Source organism: Cydia amplana, chromosome 16 (assembly GCF_948474715.1).
Source record: "Cydia amplana chromosome 16, ilCydAmpl1.1, whole genome shotgun sequence".
NCBI classification, from domain to species: domain Eukaryota; kingdom Metazoa; phylum Arthropoda; class Insecta; order Lepidoptera; family Tortricidae; genus Cydia; species Cydia amplana.
Window position 1 is genome coordinate 11,681,781 of NC_086084.1, and position 24,619 is coordinate 11,706,399.

Sequence of the window (24,619 nt, forward strand, 5' to 3'; positions counted from 1 at the left end):
TATGGACGTGCTCGGGAGACATGACTTCTTAACGACTTTATGAGATAAAATGAAAATATGAGAGCTGAGGGTTTATAGAATTAAATAGGAACGTAGATAGTTCACGAGTTTGAGGTTGAGCTACTTTAGCAAATGCCTAGACTACTAAACTACTTATCTATGTCAGAAAGCTAGTCATTCTTGCTTACTAACTTGTTTGATTTCCTGGCTGACTCTTATCAGAAATGAGATTAATATTGACATTAAATTTGTAAGTGTAGGTATAGGTATTGTATTACTTACCTATATCTAAATTAAAAAATGCGATTTTTCTTATAAATGCCTAGTGTTTCTTTTAACTTCCTCATTCGTACATACGTAGCAACATGTAGTTGTAGTAGTAGTAATACAAGATTTTAACTTGGACATGAGACATTATACTTACTCGTAAATAAAAGTAATTTATTTTTCATTTTATTTTTATAGAACAATCTTACACAAATCGATCTAGTCCCACAGTAAACTCAATGGGGCCTACATAGGTATAATACTCATATACTCTATCCCTTGTGTAAGTACATTAATCTTTCAAACAAACAGAATATACAGAGTGCTTTCTGTAACAGGAGCAATAAATTAAACTGTAGGCTGTACTCCTCAAACTGACCAACATTTGTTCAGCAACTTTTGAAAATAACTCATTGTTTAGATTTTTATTACACTTTAAAGTTTATTCTAAGACGCAATGTATTGCAAATTTTGTTATGTTTAAAGCGTGACAAGCAACGTCAAACACACTGATGTCAGCGTACATTGAAGGCAATATTTATTTTGTATGAAAAAGAGGAAGTGTAAAGGATTCATAATTTTTAAAAGTTGCTGAATTAATGTTGGTCAGTTTGAGGGGTACAGCCTTTAGTTTCATTTATTGCTCCTGTTACAGGAAGCACCCTGTATATCAGGGATGTTGCGAACATCCGCATCCGCATCCGCAACCGTGGAACTTCCGCATTATTTTCAACATCCGCATCTGCATCCGCATCCGCATAAAATCGATGCGGAGCTTATGCGGATGCGGATGTCGAACAAGTCGGTACAGGAACGTCTTAGTGGCGGCGTAAGTGCTAGGTAATTTCGTCATTACCTGTAACGAAATCGTCTAGATCCAGAAAAGTCGGCCAAGTTACTGTTTATTAAATATAACACACCTATATTCTTGCTCAAATACTAAACGTTTCGTTTTTTTAATAAAAAAATACTAAAAATGTAATATTTGACATTTTCTAAGTACCTAATCTTGACATCCGCGTCCGCATCCGCATCCGCGGATGTGAGCTTTTAACTATCCGCATCCGCATCCGCATCCGCGGATGTCAAAAAATCTGCATCCGCAACATCCCTGCTGTATATATACCTTCTTTTACATAAAATTACATAAAAATCCTAAATTGGCAAAGAGCAACTCAAAATAATTGAAGATGAGGAGTCGGTGCTTTACGCGAAGATTGCAGTTAACAAGCTCTTTTGTTATAGGTACATATCAGTTCGCTTTTGTTATACCTATCAGTTAGCTTTTATTATACCTAAAACGACTGGGATAAACGTATTAAGTTTCCATTTGATGGTAAACTTTAGCGTCCTATATTACTAGTTGGGAATAGGTAGTTATCTTGATAATACAAGCAAAGCTGTGTCTACTATTTTCCAGCGAGAAAATAGATACCAAAGGTTACACTGGACAAAGCAAGCTTGTAAACATTAGCTAGATGAATAGGTTAAGCTAAGCGAATGATCCTATTTCTGACGGTTAGGATTTGAAAATAATTAAATATCCGCATGTTTTGGCCAAAATTATACTGAGAGCAGTATATTTTTAATTGTCAATTATTTTCAAGAACAGGAGAAACGTTATAGAGTGTCGGCGGGACAAAACGAACAGCTATAAAGGAACATCCGAGCACACATACGAGTACACAGACACACAGCCTTACGTTCCTTTTGTCGTTACAAATTGGAAAACTGTTTTATACTCTTGGTGAAGGAAATTGGAAATGAAAACTCGAACCGAAGCTATGTAAAGTTCTGAATAGTCGGGTGTTTGGAAAAGCTGGCTTTGAAAGAGTATATTCAGAGATTCTCAAAGCCGAATTCAACAAATTTGTAACACTGACAACCGCGCTAGATTTAATAACTATAAGTGTACAAGTATATGTTGTTCCAGTAGGCTTAGCACAGGAGCGCCGCGACATGATCTCGCCCGCAAGATAGACTACCCGAACCCGTCTCTCTCGAATTACGAGTAAGACAGACAACGAGTAGTATAGTCTAACTCGCGGCGCTCCTGTGCTAAGCCGACAGAATGTGGAAAGTAATATACTTATACTTATATCATCTTAAAATACTTTTAGTTAGGTACAATCTACTTCAACTTATTAACAGATATTTCATATTTTAAATTCGTAGCGTTCGGAATGGGAACAACATTTTATGTAGACCCCTTAGACTTTATGTAGACTCATAAAAATGTCACGCTTTTAAAAAACAGGTAAGTTATACCCCTTAATACATAGGTACATACCTCGTATAATAGCTAAAGTTACTTAAAATCGATAGAAATCTGCTCCGACCTATTTTTAACGACGCATTTTGATTAAGATTTGCATTTGTTTGTACATACCCACTACAGTAAATATCACTCTTGTTTTGTTCTCGAGTTCCTATAATTGGCTTCCTGTATCTACTAAAATTTCTATGTTAATGTCATAGCTGTTGGATATCCAAATAAATAAAATAAAATAAAATAAATACAATATCTTAACGCATTTACTTTCGCTCGCGATATTTCTCAACGCCAAAACTTCTGAAAACTGTAGTTTACAAACTAATAAATACTTAAGTCGGAAGTACAATTTGTGTATAGTTTTAAACGTGCTGGCAGCATACTCGTAAATATCTGGGTTAAGCCGATACGACGTGCCCCTCTCGGCTTTCGGCTTAGCCGAGCGAGAAAAGTATACAATATCTCAACTTTCCACGATACTTAGCGACTTAGTGGAAAACTATTAGCGATTTTTAAGGTGGATAAGTAATGTACTCTAGCTTTTTCCAGTAACATTGGAACTATGAAAACGGTTGTCTATAAAGCATTACACTAACTAACTTTACTATTGTTATTCGACCTTCGATTATTATTTTATTAATAACATGAAAGTGGGGATAGCATTAAAGATAATTTTTAAGAAAAAAAAACCGACTTCTATGCGGCCCGGTGAAAGATTATTGTAGAAGGTGCGCTATGTAGAAAAGGAAGCATTTCGTTTCTGTAAGGCTCGCAGTTCTAACCTAACTTAACCCACTTTTGTTCGGTTCTGTGAGGATAGCAGTTCAAACCTAACCTAACTGTCGTGAATAGCTCTTAATCATGCATGTTTTAGTTTAATCTTGATTTTACGTGTAATTTCGTGTAATTTTACTTTTATGTGTTTTTTACCGTTTATATCATGTTAATGTATTGTGTGGAATGTTATGTGCCTAGTTTTAAGTCTTGTATCACTGTATTTAATAAAATGTATTAGATTAAGGTGATTGGTCGAAATAAATAAAACTGACTCTCCATGTAACACTCCCTAGTTGCTGGAAAAGTACCTACGACGGGATATTCTGCCTATATAAACCCCGATCTTGGTTGCTTATTGAGAGAGTTTTACTCACCCACCCAAGCACTTTGCTTGAACACTCTCCAGTATTATTAAAGTTAAATATGTGTTTTTATTCCACGTAAACACATCCCGGTAATTGGTGGTAAATTGGAGGTAAAGCGGACTTCTGGGCAACATAGCGGCCGGCGCGTTCCTGACTTGCGTTTCTTCACTTCGGAGAACAAATATAAAGAAAAAAGCTACAGTCTACGCTCGACAGTTTGGTCCTTCGCTGCCGAATGAAGAAAGAATAAAGTACGCGCTGAGTTTCAAGCGAACTATTGCTTAACTCAGACGGCAAGAAAGAATAAAGTACGCGCTGAGCCTAGAAGTTCGCTTCGGTTCAGACCCTACCCCAATAACCTTTCCATACCCCAATTACCGGCTTGCCGGACGGACCGTGCAGTGTTGTAGGTTTACCTCCACTCACGTGTCCTGGCAACTTTCGTTGCATGTGTCACATGGTTGATACCAACACACTGCTTTCAAACGCTCTAGGCATTGCACTTTGCCATTGCGGGAGACTCAGTGCCACGAGGGATCCACGCTTAGGGCATCGACGTTGCACTCTGTAACGTCAGATCATAGGCGTAGGCAGGTATATAGTTAGGGACCCCCCGCGTGTGTAAAGTGTAAAGTGAAGTGGTTCCTGTGACATATGTGGGTAGATTAAGTAATCAGGCGCCGACTGAATGTGGGTAGGTGTATTTCTGTCTCTTCAATAAATCCTATACCGAACGGACGTGTTTCCTTGGTCTCATCAGCTCAGATCCATATCCTGGCCTGAAGGCATATTTAATAGTGGCGACGGGACTGTGATCTACGTGTGGAACATTTTAGTGTTGTGGTTTAGTTCATTGCAGTGAATAAAAACAGTAATAATGGCAGTCGGAAAAATAGCCCCTTTCGATATGGACAAAGATTGTTGGGACTTATACGTGGAGCGTTTGGAACAATATTTTATAGCGAATACAGTGAGTGAATCGGTTAAAGTGGCTACCTTAATTACGGTGGTAGGCAGGGACGCGTATGAACTTATGGTTAATTTGTGTACGCCGGCCCGCCCGGCAACAAAGACTTTTGATCAGTTGAAGGCCATCATGAAATCGCACTTGCAACCTAAACCGAGTGTGTTAGCAGAAAGGTTCAAATTCCGACAACGACGTCAAGCAAGTGACGAAAGCATAGCGGAGTATGTCGCGGCGTTGAAGAAAATGTCAATGACTTGCAATTTTGGCGCGGACTCATTGCAAGACAATTTAAGAGACCAATTTGTTTGCGGTTTATCGAAGGATGTTATACGACAGCGGCTATTCGCAGAGGAGGAAATCACGTTCGAGAAAGCATTCAAATTAGCCGTAACGATAGATTCGGCCGAGACGGAATCGGCGGTCATGGAAAAGCGAGTAGACAACCATGGAGGAAGTACGGGTGTCTACCAGGTGGCCTCGAGCTGGGGGCGAGGGAGCTACGGTAACGGTGAAGCCGCCGGGGGACGGAAGGTCACGGGGGCTACGCGAGGCGGGGCAGGCGCCGGGCGCGGCGCGAGCGGCCGCGGCGGACGACGCGGCCCGGGCGCCACGGGCGCCGGCCGCGGCCGCGGCGCGCACGGCGGCGCAGCTGGCTGCAAGACGTGCGGCGGCAGTCATGACTCCAACACGTGCAAATTTAAGGCGTACGTGTGTCGGGTGTGCAACCGAGATGGACATCTGAAGAGGATGTGTCCGAGACTACGCGAGGAACAGCTGTTCGCGTTGTATGACGGAGGCGCGGACGGGCAGGTGGCGTATGACGACAGCGAGGGAAGTGACGAGGTAGTTACCTATAACTATTCTATCGCTTTAAAGGACTTTAGTGCGTATCCGCCATATGTATTATCAATAAAGGTTAACGAAAGAAACATAAATATGGAAATTGATACAGGTAGCTGTATTTCTTGCATCAGTTATGATTGTTACATAAAAACTTTAGGGAATTTTAAATTACAGCCGAGTGATGTCTCAATGCGATATTATACCGGGGAAAGGGTAATACCCGTAGGTAAATTATGCGTGAATGTACAATATGGTAAAGTGAACAAAGAATTAGATCTGTATGTAATTAAAAGGGGCATGACGAGTTTGTTAGGTCGACAATGGATTCATGAACTCGGGGTAACTTTGCCCATTTCAGTGCCATGTAACAAATTGGACAGGGAAAATATTGGTAAAAAATTTGATGAAAATGTGTTCAGTTCCAGGTTTAAAGAAGTTTTTGAAGACGGTTTGGGGCGGTTCACGGGCGGCAAGGTCGGGTTCGCGCTGCGCGAGGGGGCGCGTCCGGTGTTCCTGCGCGCGCGCCCGCTGCCGTACGCGCTGCGCGAGCCGGTGGAGCGCGCGCTCGATCAGCTGGTGCGCGACGGCATCGTCACGCCCGTGCCCACCTCCGACTGGGCCACTCCAGTCGTACCGGTAATGAAAAAAGATGGGACTATTCGTTTGTGTGGGGATTTCAAATTGACACTAAATAAATGTTTGCAAGTGGATCATTTTCCAGTACCTCGAGTAGACGATTTGTTGACAAAATTGCATAAGGGGGATAAATTTTCGAAAATTGACTTATCCCAAGCGTACGCGCAATTCGAATTAGACGACTCAAAACAATACACCGTAATTAATACCCACAAAGGCTTGTTTATGTATAATCGTTTAATTTATGGCTTATCTTCTAGCCCCGGTATATTTCAAAGGAAGCTAGAGCAGTTGTTTGCGGACTTGCCGACGGTAGGCGTTTTCTTGGATGACATTATTATAACTGGTTCCGACGATCGGGCTCATTTAGAAACCCTCACAGAGGTATTTGAGAGATTACGGAAATATGGGTTAAAGGTAAAAAAAGAAAAATGCTCTTTTTTTGCACCGTCGGTGACGTATTTAGGTTTTGTCATTAGCAAAAAAGGTGTGCACACGTGTCCTGAGAAAATAACGGCCATTAAAGAAGTAGGAGAACCAAGTAATGTGTCGGAGCTTCGCTCGTTTTTGGGTCTCATTATGTATTACGCCAAATTTGTACCTAACGTGAGTACTATTTTAGCACCACTATACAGGCTTTTACAAAAAAATGTTAATTTTGCATGGGACGAAAATTGTAGGTCAGCGTTCAACAAAATCAAACAAATGTTAATTTCAAGTGCCGTCTTAGCTCATTACTCGCCACATTTGAGCCTGGTTCTTACCACAGATGCTAGCAGCGTAGGGGTAGGCGCTGTGATCTCCCATTTGACGCCAGAGGGCGAACGGCCGATTGCGTATGCATCACGGGTTTTGAATTCGGCGGAAAAGGCGTATTCCCAGATTGAACGCGAAGCTTTGTCAATAATATATGGTATTAAAAAATTCCATCAATATCTCTATGGTAGAAGGTTCACATTAAGAACGGATCATAAACCTTTAGTCTCCATTTTTGGCGATAAGTCAGGCATACCGGTAATGGCAGCGAGTAGGATGCAGCGTTGGGCGGTCATCCTCGCGGGTTACGATTATGACATCGAATACGTGCGTAGCGAGAAAAACGCGGCCGACGCACTATCTCGTTTGCCAGTAGGATTACGTTCCGAACAGGAAAACGATAAAGGTAATACACGCGAAATCACTTATTTGAATTTTGTTCAAAATTTCATGCCAATTACAAGGAAGACTTTGTGTCAAGAAATTAGTAAGGACGACGTTCTTAGGAAAGTAATGTTGTTTATACAATCCGGCTGGCCAACAGTTTGTAACGATGAGCAGATTAAACCTTATTTTTTACGACGTAACGAATTATACATCGATGCAGGGTGTATAGTATGGGGTTATAGATTAGTTATTCCAAAAAAATTGCAGGATTCGTTGTTGAAAGAGGTGCACAGCGGACACATGGGGATAGTTAAGATGAAGAGTATCGCGCGGAGCATTGTGTGGTGGCCGGGCATCGATGCCGCAATTGAAAGCGTCTGTAAAGCGTGTACCGCGTGTACAGCAGAGAGTACGTCTCCGGCTAGGGCGGTGCCACAACCCTGGCCATACGAGTCAGAGGTTTGGTCACGGCTACATCTCGATTTCATGGGTCCTATTCAAGGTACCTCATTTTTGGTGTTAATTGATTCGACCTCGAAATGGATTGAAGTTTTTAAAATGTATAAAACTACTGCCGCTGAAGTTATTCGCGTGTTACGGGAAACATTTGCGCGTTTTGGGCTACCAAAAGAGATTGTATCAGATAACGGGCCCCCGTTTTCAAGTAAGGAGTATGAGCGTTTTATGACTTTTAACGGTGTTAAAATGACATTTGCACCAGTATACCATCCTTCGTCGAATGGGGCCGCAGAGGGGGCGGTTAAACTGTGCAAACGAGTAGTTCGGAAAGCTTTGCGCGACGGCGTTGATGTAGACGCAGCGTTACAGTCATATTTATTGTCTTACCGAAATGTAGACCACAGTACAACCGGTACGTCACCAGCGGTTCTTTTACAGCGTAGAACATTAAGGTCTCGTCTTGATCTATTGAAATGTAGGAGGCAAGTAGAAGATAAGGTTATTCAGAGTCAACGTAAGCAAGTCGAGTATGCGGGAGGTACGTCTAGACAGTTGGATATCGGAGAGAAGGTGTGGGCACGTAATTATACAGGAGGGGAAAAATGGATAGGAGGGAAAATTGAACAAAAAGTAGGATCTCGCAACTATATTGTTGGTAGGGAAAATGGTCCACCAATCAAACGACATATCGATCAGCTTAAAACTAAGTGGGCTAGCACGATTGATGTGCCAGTACCAAACTCTCCGATTGCGGTAGAACCACCAAACGAATTTCCTACAGATATGACGGTGGGAGAGGTGCCAGAACCGGTAACAAGCAATTCGGAGTTAAGGGCCGTGAATGCTCCACCGTTGCCGGTTGCATCGGCCGCGCCCCCTACATTGCCGGCTCCCGTGGAGGGCCCCAAACCGACCCGCAGTAGGAAACCCGTTAAAAGATACGGGTTCGACTTCGATTAGTATTTAATGATTTAATTCTTATTAAGCTAGTACGCATAACTGTAACTATAGTATAGATTAAGTGGGGGGGTGTGACATATGTGGGTAGATTAAGTAATCAGGCGCCGACTGAATGTGGGTAGGTGTATTTCTGTCTCTTCAATAAATCCTATACCGAACGGACGTGTTTCCTTGGTCTCATCAGCTCAGATCCATATCCTGGCCTGAAGGCATATTTAATAGTTCCAAGAAGAAGATGTCCGAAAAGGAAGCACGAAGCCTTCGCTCGCGCACCAAGGGCCAGCCTGCCCCCGCACCGAACATGGACACCCCTACCCCCTCGGCCGGAAAGACTACGTCCGGCGAGACCAATACGTGGAGCAAGGGCACCAGTGGCAACCGGAACACTACCGGTGAGAACGAGTCGGTACACTCGGAAGCGTTCGACAATACGGTATTAGTTCGCAGTAGGTCAAATACGCTAGTGCATAAAGACACCGATGTCGCGCCGCCGCCGCGGGCGCCGTCTGATCGCGAATCGTCAAAAAGAAATCGCGAATCGGTAAATAGGGAACGCGATAAGAAATTAGCCGTGCTAATGGCCGAGCTCGAGGTTCATAAAGCCACTCTAACCGTTGCTAAGGCAGAGTCCGACACTGCAAAGTTAAGGCTGCAGGTTGCGCAACTGAAGGCGCAGTCTGTCGGCAGCAGTGACGCGACCGTCGAAGAACGGACTAGAAGTTGGGTAGAACGACAAGCTAGGTTACAGCGCGAGATCGCGAGTGAAAACGTTAAAATCCCGCCGCCGAAAGAGACCGCGCCGCGTGCAGCCGCCGATCGGGCTAGCAGACCTCAACCGCGCTTTTTAGAGGTACCGCACGGTACCTACGCGCCAATGTACCATAAACCGCCAGAATTACCCGCATTCGGCGGAGATATCACCGAGTGGATATCATTTAGGGCAGAGTTCGAGGATACGTCGCCCATGTTTAGTGCCGTCAATAACGTGAGTCGGATTAGGCGCGCACTTAAGGGCGAAGCTCGGACCGCCGTAAAATCAATCATGTATACGGTTCAGGATCCGTACAAAATAATGGAAGCGCTAGAACGGCAGTTCGGCGACCCTGAGGAAATTGTTCTTACGGAAATACATAACATCAAACGCATGCCGCGTTTGTCCGAAGACAATGCGAATATCGCCTCATTTGCCGCGCATATCGCGAACGCCGTCGCCACCATTCGATCGTTGCGTCAAGAACAATATTTACACGCGCTCAGAGCTTGTAAATAAAATCGTGGATAAATTGAATCTGATAGTGCGCTATGAACGGGCCAAATACAGGCAGTCTAACATAGAATCACCCGGGTTAGTTGCGATATCCGAGTTTCTTAACGAAATTAGCACTGCGGCCAAGCGCGTAAACCGACATAAGCCGTCCAATAGATCACGGAATGCAGTGAATGCGGTTTCCTCTGTGCGCGAACCGAGACGATCGAGCCGTGCTCTCTCTGGGTCTCGTGCCCCCGCGTTCTACCGTGACTATAGGTCGGATTCGAAATCACGGAATGCAGTGAAGGCGGTTTCCTCTGTGCACGAACCGAGACGATCGAGCCAAGCTCTCTCTGGGTCTCGCGCCCCCGCGTTCTACCGTGAATATAGTTCGGATTCGGAGTCAGATTCCCACGAAACATACACACGTGATACGGGAAGTAGATCGCGTCCTAGTAAATCGACTATAGCTCAAGTGAAGCACCGCGATGGTAATTTAAAGAAAAAGCCAGCGTCAACCGGAGCTAAGCCCAAACGACAGATATCGTCTGTCTCTGTCTCGCGCGATGCGTGCGCCATATGTAAGAACGGCAAAGAACACAAAGTTAGTGCGTGTTCGAAATTTCTAGCCGCGACTATATCTGAGCGATGGGACTTGGCAAAGGGTGCTAGATTGTGCTTTAGATGTTTAGGCGCGAATCACCGTACGTCTTTTAAATGTAAATATGTCGCGTGTGGCATGAATCAGTGCGAAGCCGGACATAACAAACTATTACACGGATTAAGCGCGGCCGCGTCCGCGAACGGTAATAGTGCTCCGGCGGCACCTGCAGTACTCAATGTTAGACTGCCGCAGACGTATCTCAAAATCATGCCTGTAGAGGTGTCGGGACCGTTAGGTACCGTCCAAACCCTTGCGCTGCTTGACGAAGGCGCGGCAATGACTTTGATGTTACACGAAACTGCGGACAGAATCGCGCCGCGCGTGCGCGGTGAAACGTTAGAGATAGAAGGCATAGGCGGTGTAGTACGAGACCCAGATTCGTATGCGTTACGGGTCGCAATACGGGGTTTTTGTAGCCGACATATGGAAATGATGGAGACGTACACAGTTTGCGATGTAGGTTTAGGAGCGCAGGGCGTACCGCGAGACTTAGTGGATAAGTGCGATCATTTATCTAAAATCGCGGACGAATTAAGTTACCCTCCCGCAGTACCTACTATCGTGATAGGTCAAGATAACTGGCATCTCATCGTTACTCGGCAAATTATAGACGGTCCGCCTAACCTTCCGGTCGCGAGTTTAACCAGGCTAGGATGGGTTTTACACGGTCCCGACCGTACACGTCGCGCCGCGGTACAGTTTGTAGGGCACGCACGGCCTAATACCGCGGAGGACGAGGCCTTACAGCTTATGAAACGGCATTTTGACATAGAATCATTAGGCGTTTCACAGAAGTTACCTCGGGCCGATCCCGATCAACGCGCGCTAGATTTATTAAAAGCCACCTGCGAAAAGATACCGGGGGAGAATAGGTATCGATCGGGCTTACTGTGGCGATCAGATGACGAGAAACTCCCCGATAACCGAGCGCAAGCATTGAAACGGCTGCACAGTCTAGAACGAAAGCTAGACCACGATGCGAATCTTAAAGCCGAATATGCGTAGCATATGAACAATTTGCTTGACAAAGGTTACGCGGAGAAAATGGACTCGCCGCCGCCCTCCGATGCACCCCGGACGTGGTATCTAGCGCATTTCCCAACTTTTCACCCGCAACGCGGCAAAATGCGATTAGTTTGGGACGCGGCCGCCACAGCTCACGGACGCTCGCTGAATAGCGCGCTGTTGGCTGGCCCCGACCTGTTAGAGTCACTTTTTGGCGTATTAGTGCGCTTCCGCGAAGGCAAAATCGCGGTGATAGCCGACGTCAAAGAGATGTTTTTACAGATCGAAATAATAGAGCAAGATCGCGATGCGTTACGTTTCGTTTGGCGGGGGGAGGACCGCACCTCTCCACCGCAAGAATATAGGATGAAGCGGCTTATATTTGGATCGGCAGCATCGCCGACAACCGCGTTATACGTCAAAAACGAAAACGCAAAAACGCATAGTAAAGAATATCCGATCGCAGCTGAAAAAACGATAAAGAATACGTACATGGACGACATGTTGATCGCCCTCGACACGTCCGAAGAGGACGCTAGACGCGTAGTAAACGATGTTTACGAGCTTAATATGCGCGCGTCATTCGAACTTCGCGGGTTCGCATCGAACCATCCTGCGGTAATTGCTGACGTAGTTAATAGCAAAGAGGAAACGTCTCTGTTAGGCGCGAACGAGAGCGAACGTACCTTAGGTTTGAAATGGAATCACGAGCGTGACACCTTAGGTTTCAACGTAAACTTTCGAAATACGCCCGAAGACGTCATTAACGGTCAAAAGTTACCCACAAAACGGCAGGACACGAGTAGCGCGATGTCGACATTCGATCCGATCCATTACGTAAGTCCCATATCGGTGTTAGGGAAAACCTTAATGCCAGAGATATGGAGAACGGGAGTCGATTGGGACTCGCCTATACCCGTCTCGCTCGCACCCGCGTGGCGATCATTCATAGATAACGCACAAGTAGTTTGCGCCACCGCTAGTGTTCTGGTTGCCGCCGAGGCATTTAAGGCCTTATCGCTACCTAAGAAAACAGAGACCAATAAGGGGTATTTAGGTTTAGCAGAGATATTGCTAATTCGACGGAGTCAACATGCCGCATTTCCAGAGGAATTTAAGCTGCTGGAAACTGGGCGGCCACTCCCGAAGAAATCTCCGCTACACAAAATAGCTGTACATCTGGAGCTTGCCGCCTCACTTTCGGCATCCTCCATGAAACTGTCGCTACGCCGAATGATAGCGCGACGCGGCACGCCTACAGTTCTCTATTCCGACAACGCCACCAACTTCTGCGGCGCGGAACGAGAACTAGCAGAGGCCATAAAGACTCTGCCCGACATTCTCAAGCCCTTTTTGACCGAGCGAGCCATAAAATGGAAGAAAATTCCACCCGGCAACCCCTCCGCTGGCGGTGCCTGGGAACGGCTCGTGGGCAGCGTAAAAACCGCACTAAAAGTAGTTCTGAAAGAAAGAGCACCCCACGAAGAAGTTCTACATACGTTATTGTTAGAATCAGAGCACATAGTCAATTCTAGACCGCTGACACCAGTGAATCCAGACTTAGACATCGAAGCCCTGACGCCGAATCACTTTCTTATCGGTCGATCGAGCTCCATGTCGCCACTGGGCGTCTTCACAGACGCAACTATGTCACTCTCTTCGTGGAGAACAGCGCAAACGCTAGCCGACCATTTTTGGAGGCGCTGGCAGCGGGAATACCGACCCAGCCTCCTCCCCCGGCCTGGTGCTCATCAGAACGTGAAAAAACTGCATGAAGGTGACGTAGTCATCGTAGCGGATAGCTCCATGCCACGAGGAACGTGGCCCAGAGGCGTAATCGTCCAGCTCTTTTCCGGCCCGGATGGTCATGTATAAGAGTGGCCATTGTTCGCACCCGCGCAGGTGACGTCCGCCGCCCAGTTTCCCGGCTTATACCCATCCACTCCTCACATGAAGACGGTGTTGGCACACGTGGGGGAGACTGTCGTGAATAGCTCTTCTTTTTTTTTTTTTTTTTTTTTTTTTTTTTTTTTAATCATGCATGTTTTAGTTTAATCTTGATTTTACGTGTAATTTCGTGTAATTTTACTTTTATGTGTTTTTTACCGTTTATATCATGTTAATGTATTGTGTGGAATGTTATGTGCCTAGTTTTAAGTCTTGTATCACTGTATTTAATAAAATGTATTAGATTAAGGTGATTGGTCGAAATAAATAAAACTGACTCTCCATGTAACACTCCCTAGTTGCTGGAAAAGTACCTACGACGGGATATTCTGCCTATATAAACCCCGATCTTGGTTGCTTATTCAGAGAGTTTTACTCACCCACCCAAGCACTTTGCTTGAACACTCTCCAGTATTATTAAAGTTAAATATGTGTTTTTATTCCACATAAACACATCCCGGTAATTGGTGGTAAATTGGAGGTAAAGCGGACTTCTGGGCAACATAGCGGCCGGCGCGTTCCTGACTTGCGTTTCTTCACTTCGGAGAACAAATATAAAGAAAAAAGCTACAGTCTACGCTCGACACTAACCCACTTAACGGCGCATGCGGTGCGGTGTACGGGGGTTTGAGCGGGAGGGGTTTGGCCTCATCATACTTTATACCTACATTTTATGGTAGCTAATCATAGTGGTTTATTTAGTTTAGGTATCATAGTGGTTTTCCGGGTCAAGGTCCGGGTCTGTGTCCGAGTCCGGGTCCGAGTCCGGGTCTAGTTCAGGTCCGAGTACGAATCCGAGTCCAGGTCCGGGTCCGGGTCCGAACCGGATCCGGGTACGAGTCCGGATCTGGATCCGAGTCCGGGTCCCAGTCCAAGTCAAAGTCGAAATTCGAAATCACCAAACATGTACTATGCGTCGTTGAAGAGTTCTGTTCTGATCATCATCAGCAGTTCCAGTTCATCAAATGCGACAGTTTTTATTGTTAATACTTTATTTTATGATGAAAATAAAGAAAATTCTATACGTGTGCCTTTAAGATTTGAGGAGTTCCCTCTATTTCTCATGGATCCCATGTTCAGAACTTGAGCTTGACATAAATATGGCTTAAAAACCTAACTTGCTTAACAAACATAACGAAAAGAAAAAAATCGCCAAACGCGAGCTATGCGTCGTTAAAGAGTTTCGTTCTGGTCATCATCAGCAGTTACACTTCCTCAAATGTTACTTTTTAAATGTATATGCTTGATTTGTTGATTAAAACACAACAATCACTATATGTATGCCTTTAAGATTTGAGGAGTTCCCTCGATTCCTTATGGATCTCGTCATCAGAACTCGAGCTTGACAGAAATGTGGCTTAAAAACTAAACTTGCTTAACAAACATAACGAAGAGGACAAATCGCCAAACGTGAACTATGGGTCGTTGAAGAGTTCTGTTCTGATCATCATCAGCAGTTCCACTTCATCAAATGCGACGGTTTTTAATAAAAATGCTTGATTTTCTGATGAAAATACAAAAATCTCTATACGCACGCCTTTAAGATTTGAGGAGTTCCCTCGATTCCTCATGGATCCCATCATCAGAACTCGAGCTTGACAAAAATGTGGCTTAAAAACTTAACTTGCTTAACAAACATAACGAAGAGGACAAATCGCCAAACGTGAACTATGCGTCGTTGAAGAGTTCTGTTCTGATCATCATCAGCAGTTCCACTTCATCAAATGTCACGTTTCTGAATGTATATGCTTGATTTGTTGATAAAAACACAAAAATCACTATATGTATGCCTTTAAGATTTGAGGAGTTCCCTCGATTCCTCATGGATTCCATCATCAGAACTGGGTTTTGACAAAAACGGGACCAATCTGTATGCATATACATACAATCAAAAAAAGAATTTTCAAAATCGGTCCAGTAATGACGGAGATATGGAGTAACAAACATAAAAAAAAATAAAAAAAAAGTAAAAAAAATAAAAAAAGTAAAAAAAAACATACAACCGAATTGATAACCTCCTCCTTTTAGATTTGGAAGTCGGTTAAAAATAGACTACTACTTAACTTATTTAGATTAGCTCATCCTTAATCATCGACGGTGTGTTAAATTGATAAACATTTTATCTCGGTCCTTTGATCCGCGGTGAGAGCGGTCAATATTGGGACTTGAAACGAGATTTTAAGCTGGCTTTTTTTACTTAGGAATATTTTTCTAGGTATTTTTACATGTTATTATTTCGATAGGTATGTCGAGTGATTAAGATAGACGTCAAGTTTAAAGCTTCTAGGTCTTTGATGAGTTTTATTGAGTATTACATAGTTATTCACAGTCAGTGAGGAAGATTTTATTGTTCAAATTAGTTACACAGCGTTACAAAAATACTATCAAGGCACCAAGTTCTTCCCTTCTCTTATAAAACTGACACGTAATGAATGCAGAGAAAACTCCATTAACTGTATAATCCTAATCACAATCGCCTTTTTCTCTTAGAAATACATTTTCCCATTGTTTTAAAAACACTACAAGCAGTATGAACAATAGGAAATAACAGTAAAATTATAAAGCACTTTGATAACCCGTATGCAAGTCCAGAAGAGCGCAACTACCGTGTTACTTATATTAAAATAAGACATTTTAGTTAAACAATACAATGGGTAGGAAAACACAAGACTTGCAAATGCTGATCATCTTCGCTTTGTTCTTATAATTACTTTAATTGTGTATCTCGCAGCTACACGAATGTCGTACGTTAGTAATGTTTGTACATGGAAATTACGAGCAAGACATGCATTGTCGTTATTCTAACTTATGTATAGTCGCAAATACATTAGTCAAAATAACAACGTTTAGCTAATCTAAGTTATTGAGACTTGGAGCGAGTTTATGAATAACGCCATATGCATTTATCTTATCTTATACATTTAAACGAGCAATTCTTGTATAAGTATTTATTTATATATATATTTCGGGGATCTCGGAAACGGCTCTAACGATTCGATGACATTTACTATATGGGGGTTTTCGGGGGCGAAAAATCGATCTAGCTAGGTCTTATCTCTGGGAAAACGCGCATTTTTGAGTTTTTATATGTTTTCCGAGCAAAGCTCGGTCTCCCAGATATTTGATGTAATACAATAAGTTTAGTAAGACAATAAGTGCTTATGGCGTTATTCAAAACATGCGTTTTGCAAATAAATCACATTATCAACGACGGATACATAGCATAATGTACAGTCGTAGTATCCGAGCTCTATTTCAAAATCTACACATTTTGCGACCTGCTCATTATGAGAGTTGCTTGCACATTTTGAGATCTGCTCATTATGAGATCTGCACATTATGCGATCTGCTCATTATAAGATCTGCACATTTTGCGATCTGCTCATTATGAGATTTGCACATTTTGCGATCTGCTCATTATGAGATCTGCACATTTTGCGATCTTCTCATTATGAGTTTTGCACATTTTGCGATCTGCTCATTTTACGTAGCCTGCACATTTTGCGACTTGGACATTTAGCTATGTACCTAGTTATTTTTTGTGCTGCGTCATCATGAATACTTTGGTCCCTAGTTATGGACGTTTTCTATGTTCTAAGTACCCATGGTACAAGCTTTGCTTAGTTTGAAGTAGGTGGATCTGTGTAAGTGTTATTATTTATTTTTTTATTTAGGTATCTTATTTTCCCGGAAACGTTCGTATTTGTCATGCTACTTCAGTCAACCTCAGTACTTATTGTACCGAGACTGACAGAAATAGCAACAGCAAGACACGTTCGTACGTTTCCGTGAAAATACGATGGAAAATAGTTAGGCACTACATCTGGGCGTTTTTTTTTTGCTGTCCCCTACACTTTTTTTTCAAATTTGGGATTTTTTATGTTATTTCTACTCAGAATCACGAGCTCTTTCTATCCTAATAGGAGAATAAAAGTGTCCCAAAATTTCCATACATTTTTCGATCTTTCCATTACGCGTCCGCCATACAAAGTCTATGAAAAATGGTGACGGAATGGAAATAAAAACTTTAGGACACTTTTTTTCTAAAAAATACGTCATCTGTATTAAGGCAGGCGTGGCTCACTCCGCGATTTCGTCGCGTCGCAACAAGTACCTACAAGTACATGCGCCCCACACCAATTTTGGCCATAGGCCGCGCGTGGGTCTTGCGCCACCTAGCGGTCATATCTGACGTGACCGTAACAGACGCCTTTTGTTAATTAGGGTGAATCTTCTGTACCTAGTACTATTATTTATTCTATGATTTAGGTATTTATTACATTTCTCATGCTATATTTTTTTGCAGACAGCGGTCAAAGTGGAGACGCATTCGTGTCGGCACGCCACCAAGAAGACTAATCTACACAAAAACCAGAACCAAAAAGTTATACCTTGTAAGTTACATTTTTATCCCAATATACAGGGTGATTCAGGAGACGTGAGCAGGACTAACACTACGCATTTCGTAAATTATAAGCAACTGTTTCGTATCAGTATTAGTGAGGTTAACGTTAATTTTCTAGTCGTGTTAAAAAAAAAGTTATTAATTTATTTAGGACATGCATGGTCACCCTAAAATTAGAATACTAAACTTACCGATATTCTGTGTCAAATTGAATGTCATCACTGTCATCACGGTCTGGTTACTTTTGAAAACTCGTATCTCACTCAAGTTTGACAGTTTATTAAAAAGCTTCCAACTATGGCACAAAATTAACTCGAATATCGTTCAGGATTGACTGATATTCCTACTACTCAGACCAGACCAAAGAAAAAAGTACATTGGTATTTATTTTTAATTAACCTGTCAGCTCCCAAGGGCTCAAATTTGAGCCAGAACGCTTATGGTGACGTCAGTATTGACCTTAAGGACTATAGTCGTAGTACTGGACTATATTTGGGTCGTTTTACGGTACCAACTAAAGGAAAAGAGAGTTAAAGCGGATATGTTTAATTATCAATACGATTTTCTATGTATGGTAGGTATATCTACGCAGAAACTAAGATTGAGGTTAGTAGGTACGCGATTAATGATTATGATTAATAACGATGTTTATGTAAAACAGGTACTCATACTCATACTCGTTTATTCATAAAGCCAATTTACATGTCAAATAAAATTAGAATTATACAGTTACACTTAAACTTAAAATTATATATACAATCATAATCGTAAATTAAAACAAAGCTTATTTACATGTCGAATTAAAATTGAAAAACGTTTAAAATTAAAATTGAGATCAAGAAGAAAGACTTAAAATTTAAAATTAAGATACATTTTAAAATTACAATTAATATTAAAAACAAAGCTGATTTCCGTGTCTAAATAATATTGAGGTCAAAATTCAAAAATAGTAGAAAAGCAAAAGTCAAAATTTAAATTTAAAATAGTAGGTAAATATGATACATTTTTAAGATTAAAAATTACAATTTTAAAATTACTCACCAGAAATATTTAATGTCAAATTAGGTAAAAGTAATAATGGTAATAAAATAATAATTATTCAATGTTAGTATGTCTCACAACAGTTTAAATTCGAAAATAATACATTTAATTAAATGAAAGTCTGTTCAGATCAAATGATTGAGTTCAAGTAAAATATTTCTGATAAATATCCCAAGTCTGCTAAAATAACGAATAAATATTAACTTGACAATGAATAACAATTAATAACACCAATACAGCTTTTACCCTCGGCGAGGCCTTGTTTATCAGAGCTGGAATCAAATGGAACCGTGATCAAAGTCTGAATGTTCCATAACAAGCTCGGGTAGGGTTGCCAGATCGAAAGGTGCTATTATCGGGAAAAAATATCAATTTTTCGGGATTTTGGGCGTTAAGTCGGGAAAAAACCCTTCAAATTAAATTGATTGTATTAAAAACAACGATATTTTACATTATTGGCACTACGTCAGCTGCTCTGCCCAATCTCGCCACGCGCGCCCCACGCGCGCGCTGACGCGCTCGACGCGGGTCGCTGGCTCGCTCGACGACAGTTCGGAACTTGAAATTATTGTTTTATAACGTGAAGCTGTTTTTCGGGACAATTTTCACTTTGTCGGGAATCGGGAACACATGCTAAAAATCGGGAGAATCCCGCCGAATCCCGACCATCTGGCAACCCTAAGCTCGGGACAGATTGTTATTGTACAACAAAGCATTCAGGAGACTCACTGCCGTATTCTAACTTCAAGATATTCGCAAGAGACGACACGTACTAGATCCATTCTAGATACGTTATAGTTTAGATTTCAACTAGTTCTCTTTTGCAGCGCAATTCGGGCAACCAATGTCACTTTTACGTTAGATAGAGTTAGATATCTAATAGATGTGAATTGGATCTCTAAGCCATATCTTGTGGAAATCGTTCAAGAGTATCTCCAGAATCGCGCAAATGTCAAATTTGACAGGTTAGATCTTAAACATATCGTTATCGTATCTTGGTGATGTCTAAAAGATATCTTATAGATGTATATTTCAAAATCCGAATCGGGCCCACAGGCTGACTGTTGGCACTTTGAGTAGGAGTTTGGAACTAAAGTTCACGCCCTTTATTCGAATCGTACCTTAGAGTAAAGGAACTTGCAACAATTAAGCTTAAGAAACGTGTAAAATATTTATGTAAATATGAAATAGAGTTCTTTAAATTATTTTGACCTGCATGTTAATCTGCGTTCCTATACTTCCCCCGGTGGGTAGAAAATTACGTTTTTTTTTTTTAATTAATTTTCTACGCACAAAAGAGATTCTAGAATTCCTAACCTATTTGTAATTTTGCTTTCGTCAGCTCAATGAATAGCATTTTTGTTGACATCTTGAATATTATCTAACAGGGATATGATCAATAAGTACGGGTGACATTATATACAAATTGCATACCCAATCCCGTTTCCATTGCAAGTGAGTGTATACCGAAATTCCGCTTCCGTGGGTAGGTCTTGTTCGATATAATACATACATCAAACAGTATTATTTAATTAATCTAAGGGCCCGATTCGGATTTTGAATAGAAATCTACATCTTTTAGACATCACCAAGATACGATAACGATATGTTTAAGATCTAACCTGTCAAATTTGACGTTTGCACGATTCTGGAGATACTCTTGAACGATTTCCACAAGATATGGCTTAGAGATCCAATTCACATCTAATAGTAACTAACTCTATCTAACGTAAAAGTGACATTGGTTGCTCGAATTGCGCTGCAAAAGAGAACTAGTTGAAATCTAAACATACCGTATCTAGAATGGATCTAGTACGTGTCGTCTCTTGTAAATATCTTGAAGTTCGAATACGGCGGTAAGTTTGATGTCAAATTCGCTTATTCAATGTATGAACTGCTTGAACTTCACTCTACGCTAATTGAATATAGCGTCAAACTCAATCCGTAGCGCTTCGTAGAGGCCGTAGAGGGCTACGACACTGCTACGCGGCTACGCAAATATAAGGCAAATTACAGAGAACATAATTATGTATGTTTGTTATGTAAACATTTATTGTATGTTTGAAAGGACAACTTGAAGGCAAACAGTCGCCACAAACGGTAAATAAACGTATATACGTACCAATATATCTTTATGAGATTGGTTTTATATTGTATTTAAGGTGTTTTTGTTATAAGGAAATATTTATATAATTACTTGTAAATAACGATGATGTGAACTAAGAATTTCAAATTTTTGAAGTGAATACTTCTTTAGCGGCGCTGTGTACTTTTTGTGATGGGGAAAAAAATGTTAAACTCGCGAGAGCGTAAGACGTAAGATGTCATTGAGTTTTCACTTCTGTCGGCACTCCCGGAGTGCAACCCGTTGTTTTTTTTGTTAACACTAATCAACAAAGCACGTAAGTATTATTGTTCAGATTTTAAAAAAATCTCGGAGTCGGATACTGATAGCATAATATTGCTAACTAGCTGTTGCCCGCGACTTCGTACCCGTGGATTAGTATATTTTCCCCATACAAACTTTGGACCCCCATTTCACTCCTTTAGGGGATGAATTTTGAAAAATCGTTTTTTAGTGGACCCCTAGACCTTATAAGGAACCTACTTGCCAAATTTGGACTTTCTAGTCCCAGCGGTTTGGGCTGTGCGTTGATTTAAGTCAGTCAGTCAGTCAGGTCTTTCACGTTTACGCCTCGTTATTCAATTTATTAGAGACTCAATATAATGGTAATGAAAATAAACCACATTCCCAATATTCATAAAACCACGATTTCGGAGATTAAGATAATGGCCGCTTGTTTTAGGTAATGATAATGGAAAGTTAGATTTTTTGCTCCTAGGGGCCGTCAACCTTCGCTTAAAAGACTATTAGGGGTAAGTTTGACCCACAGATCACTTCCTGTTATAGTTACTTTGCTCTAAAAAAAAATTGACTCATTAGTGCAAATGTTAAGTAAAGGCGTATTCATACTGAAGTAAAAGTTTAACAAGTTATCTAATAGTATTTTATGCAACCGTTGTTTAAGAGAGGTCAAAAAAGGCGAGTGGCGTGAGTAAAACAATTTGAGGCGAAGCCGAAAATTGTTAATTAAGACACCACGAGTATTTTTTGACTCGGTTAAACAACGTTGCATACAATACTTTTTCTACGACCAAGCACTTACTTTGAAATAAAATTGTAAATTTAACAAATATCTTTAAATCAAGAAGTAGCAAAAATGGAGGGTATGGGCGGAAAAAGAATGAATGAAATTAAAAAAGCATGTCTATGGGTCACTTATTTCAATATTTTTTAAGTGGTCATTACACGAAGTATCGAAAAAGTGCCAAAAAGATACTGCGTGTATGCACAAATGCTTTTTTGGGGAATAGACTAAAGACTTGTCTTGACAACTATAAGGTAGGGTTTTAAAGGTGTGTGCACGACCCTTTAAATGACAAATAAAAGTACGGGAATAGAAAAAAAAAAAAAAAAATCATGCACCATGTACTAAAGCGACTCGTAATTACCACATATATGTTAGATCTCCCATACCACAGAACTAAATACCTACAGCCAACCGCTGACGACGTTTACAAATGGGGCCCTTTTTGTGAAAGTATAAAATTATAAAAGTGTAAAACTTTTAATATAAGAAGAAATATATTTCTAATATACGGTGTTATAAAGATGCATTATTATTATTTATGATTTTACGAAACGGGCCCCTGTAAGCACATTATATGTCTACAAAAAGATTTCTGACTAAATATGCGTAGAGAAAAATCTACAAATATACAGTATAAAAATAGCTGAGTAAAAATACAACTGACCGATGATCGTAGCACAATATTTTAAAGGCATAAGCGCGCCTGTAGAGTAACCGCGGTTTGAAAACGCTTCATAATTTATAATGCGGAGTCTGTGATGGGTAATCTATACTTTGGGCATTGAACCTTGGTCAAGGGCGGACGGGCGCGGATAAAACCACCTTCTATTGAAGCCCTTGTAAAATGGCTAAACAAAAACATTGGTGGATTTATGATCACTATATATTTATCTAAACAAGTAGGTATCTATATAATAGTCAAACTGGCCTGGTATTAACCTCTTGTTTGTGTATGATAAGGATTCTGGTCGAATGTTTGATCATCTTTACAGTCTGCCGTATTCGAACTTCAAGATATTCACAAGAGACGACACGTACTAGATCCATTCTAGATACGTTATAGTTTAGATTTCAACTAGTTCTCTTTTACAGCGCAATTCGGGCAACCAATGTCACTTTTACGATAGATCGTGTTAGATATATATATATCTATTAGATATGAATTAGATCTCTAAGTAATATCTTGTGGAAATCGTTCAAGAGTATCTCCAGAATTGCGGAAATGTCAAATTTGACAGGTTAGATCTTAAACGACTTTGGCGATGACTAAAAGATATCTAATTGATGTCTATTACAATATCCGAATCGGGCCCAGTATATGTGGTGCTACATTACGACACTGGTGCTATAATAACCACATTACGTAACCACGTCAAAAATTTATATGTACTTTAAATCGTTGTACGATACACGTGCGAATAGGTAATTCGCAACTCGTTGCCAATTTCCTGTTTTTCGCACTTGTATCGTAAATAACTATTTTGCATTTCTTTGAGGACGATTTTTTCTGTTCTATACATCACAACCGTACATATGAAACACGTACAACATAACACACACATATGAAAGATCAATGCTATCTCAAAATAAAAAAACTTGGCAAAAGCGTTTAGTTGCTACCACATCACCTAGGGGCTATTCATAAATTACGTCATTTCAAATTGGGGGGGGGGGGTCTGGACATCGGATGATGGTAGCATGATGTAGGAGGAAACGGGGTCATTAGAATCATGATTTTTGGATGATTTTAGAAGGGCGGGGTCAAAACTCGTCAAAAATAAATAAATAATTTATTTTATTTATTTATTCGATTATTCATCTAATAGTTAAAACCATTGTTTCAGATGACTACAACCGAGTGGTGCTAAACACAGTGGACCGGGAACCAGACTCGGATTATATTAATGCTTCCTATATAGATGTAAGTATTTGTTACTATTAGTGACTGCTATAGTTATGGCCACTACAATAGTGATTGGCCACTCCTAACAATAAGGCTTCGAGTGGCTTATTTATTTATTACTATGTAGTGGCCCATTACTATCTACTAGTGAGTGATAGGCAGATTGTCAATTTCAAAGTGAATACACCTGACGACCTCTCTGGCCTAGTAGTTGAAGCCGATGGTCCTGGGTTCAAATCCTGGTAAGGGCGTCTATTTGTGTGATGAGCACGGATATTTTTCCTTGGTGTTTTATGTAGTCAAGTATTTATATAACTATTTGTAAGTATTTAGTAATTATATATTAGATTCACAACACAAATCCATTGAGCTTATTGTAAGACTTAATCAATTTCTGTAATAATGTCCTATTACATTTAGTTTATTTATTCAGTAAAAATCGTATTTGTGTTATTTTTTATTTAATTGAATAAAGCAAAACAGTTAATCTATACCCAACTACAGCGAAGCCAAAAAAGCGAGGGTTATTTATAATGTATAAGTCTAAAGCCCTTGCTACACGGT

General features: G+C 41.1%; 2 protein-coding genes across 2 annotated transcripts in view; both read left to right on the forward strand.

Moving 5' to 3' along the window:
- Window positions 1-24,619, forward strand: part of LOC134655120 (receptor-type tyrosine-protein phosphatase kappa) — a 228,842-nt gene that overhangs the window by 185,861 nt on the left and 18,362 nt on the right. Inside the window, exons 5-6 of the mRNA XM_063510581.1 lie at window positions 17,861-17,948; window positions 23,997-24,073. Coding sequence (XP_063366651.1) covers window positions 17,861-17,948; window positions 23,997-24,073 — 165 coding nt within the window. The remainder of the gene's footprint in view (window positions 1-17,860; window positions 17,949-23,996; window positions 24,074-24,619) is intronic.
- LOC134655011 (uncharacterized) lies at window positions 4,334-6,744 on the forward strand. Its single transcript, XM_063510470.1, has 2 exons — window positions 4,334-5,491; window positions 5,911-6,744. The coding sequence occupies exons 1-2, from the start codon at window positions 4,559-4,561 to the stop codon at window positions 5,920-5,922; spliced, it is 945 nt and encodes a 314-aa protein (XP_063366540.1). The 5' UTR covers window positions 4,334-4,558; the 3' UTR covers window positions 5,923-6,744.

Excerpts from the sequence above, each read along its gene's own strand:
- LOC134655011 (XM_063510470.1), top strand. The coding sequence starts at position 4,559 with ATGGCAGTCGGAAAAATAGCCCCTTTCGATATGGACAAAGATTGTTGG.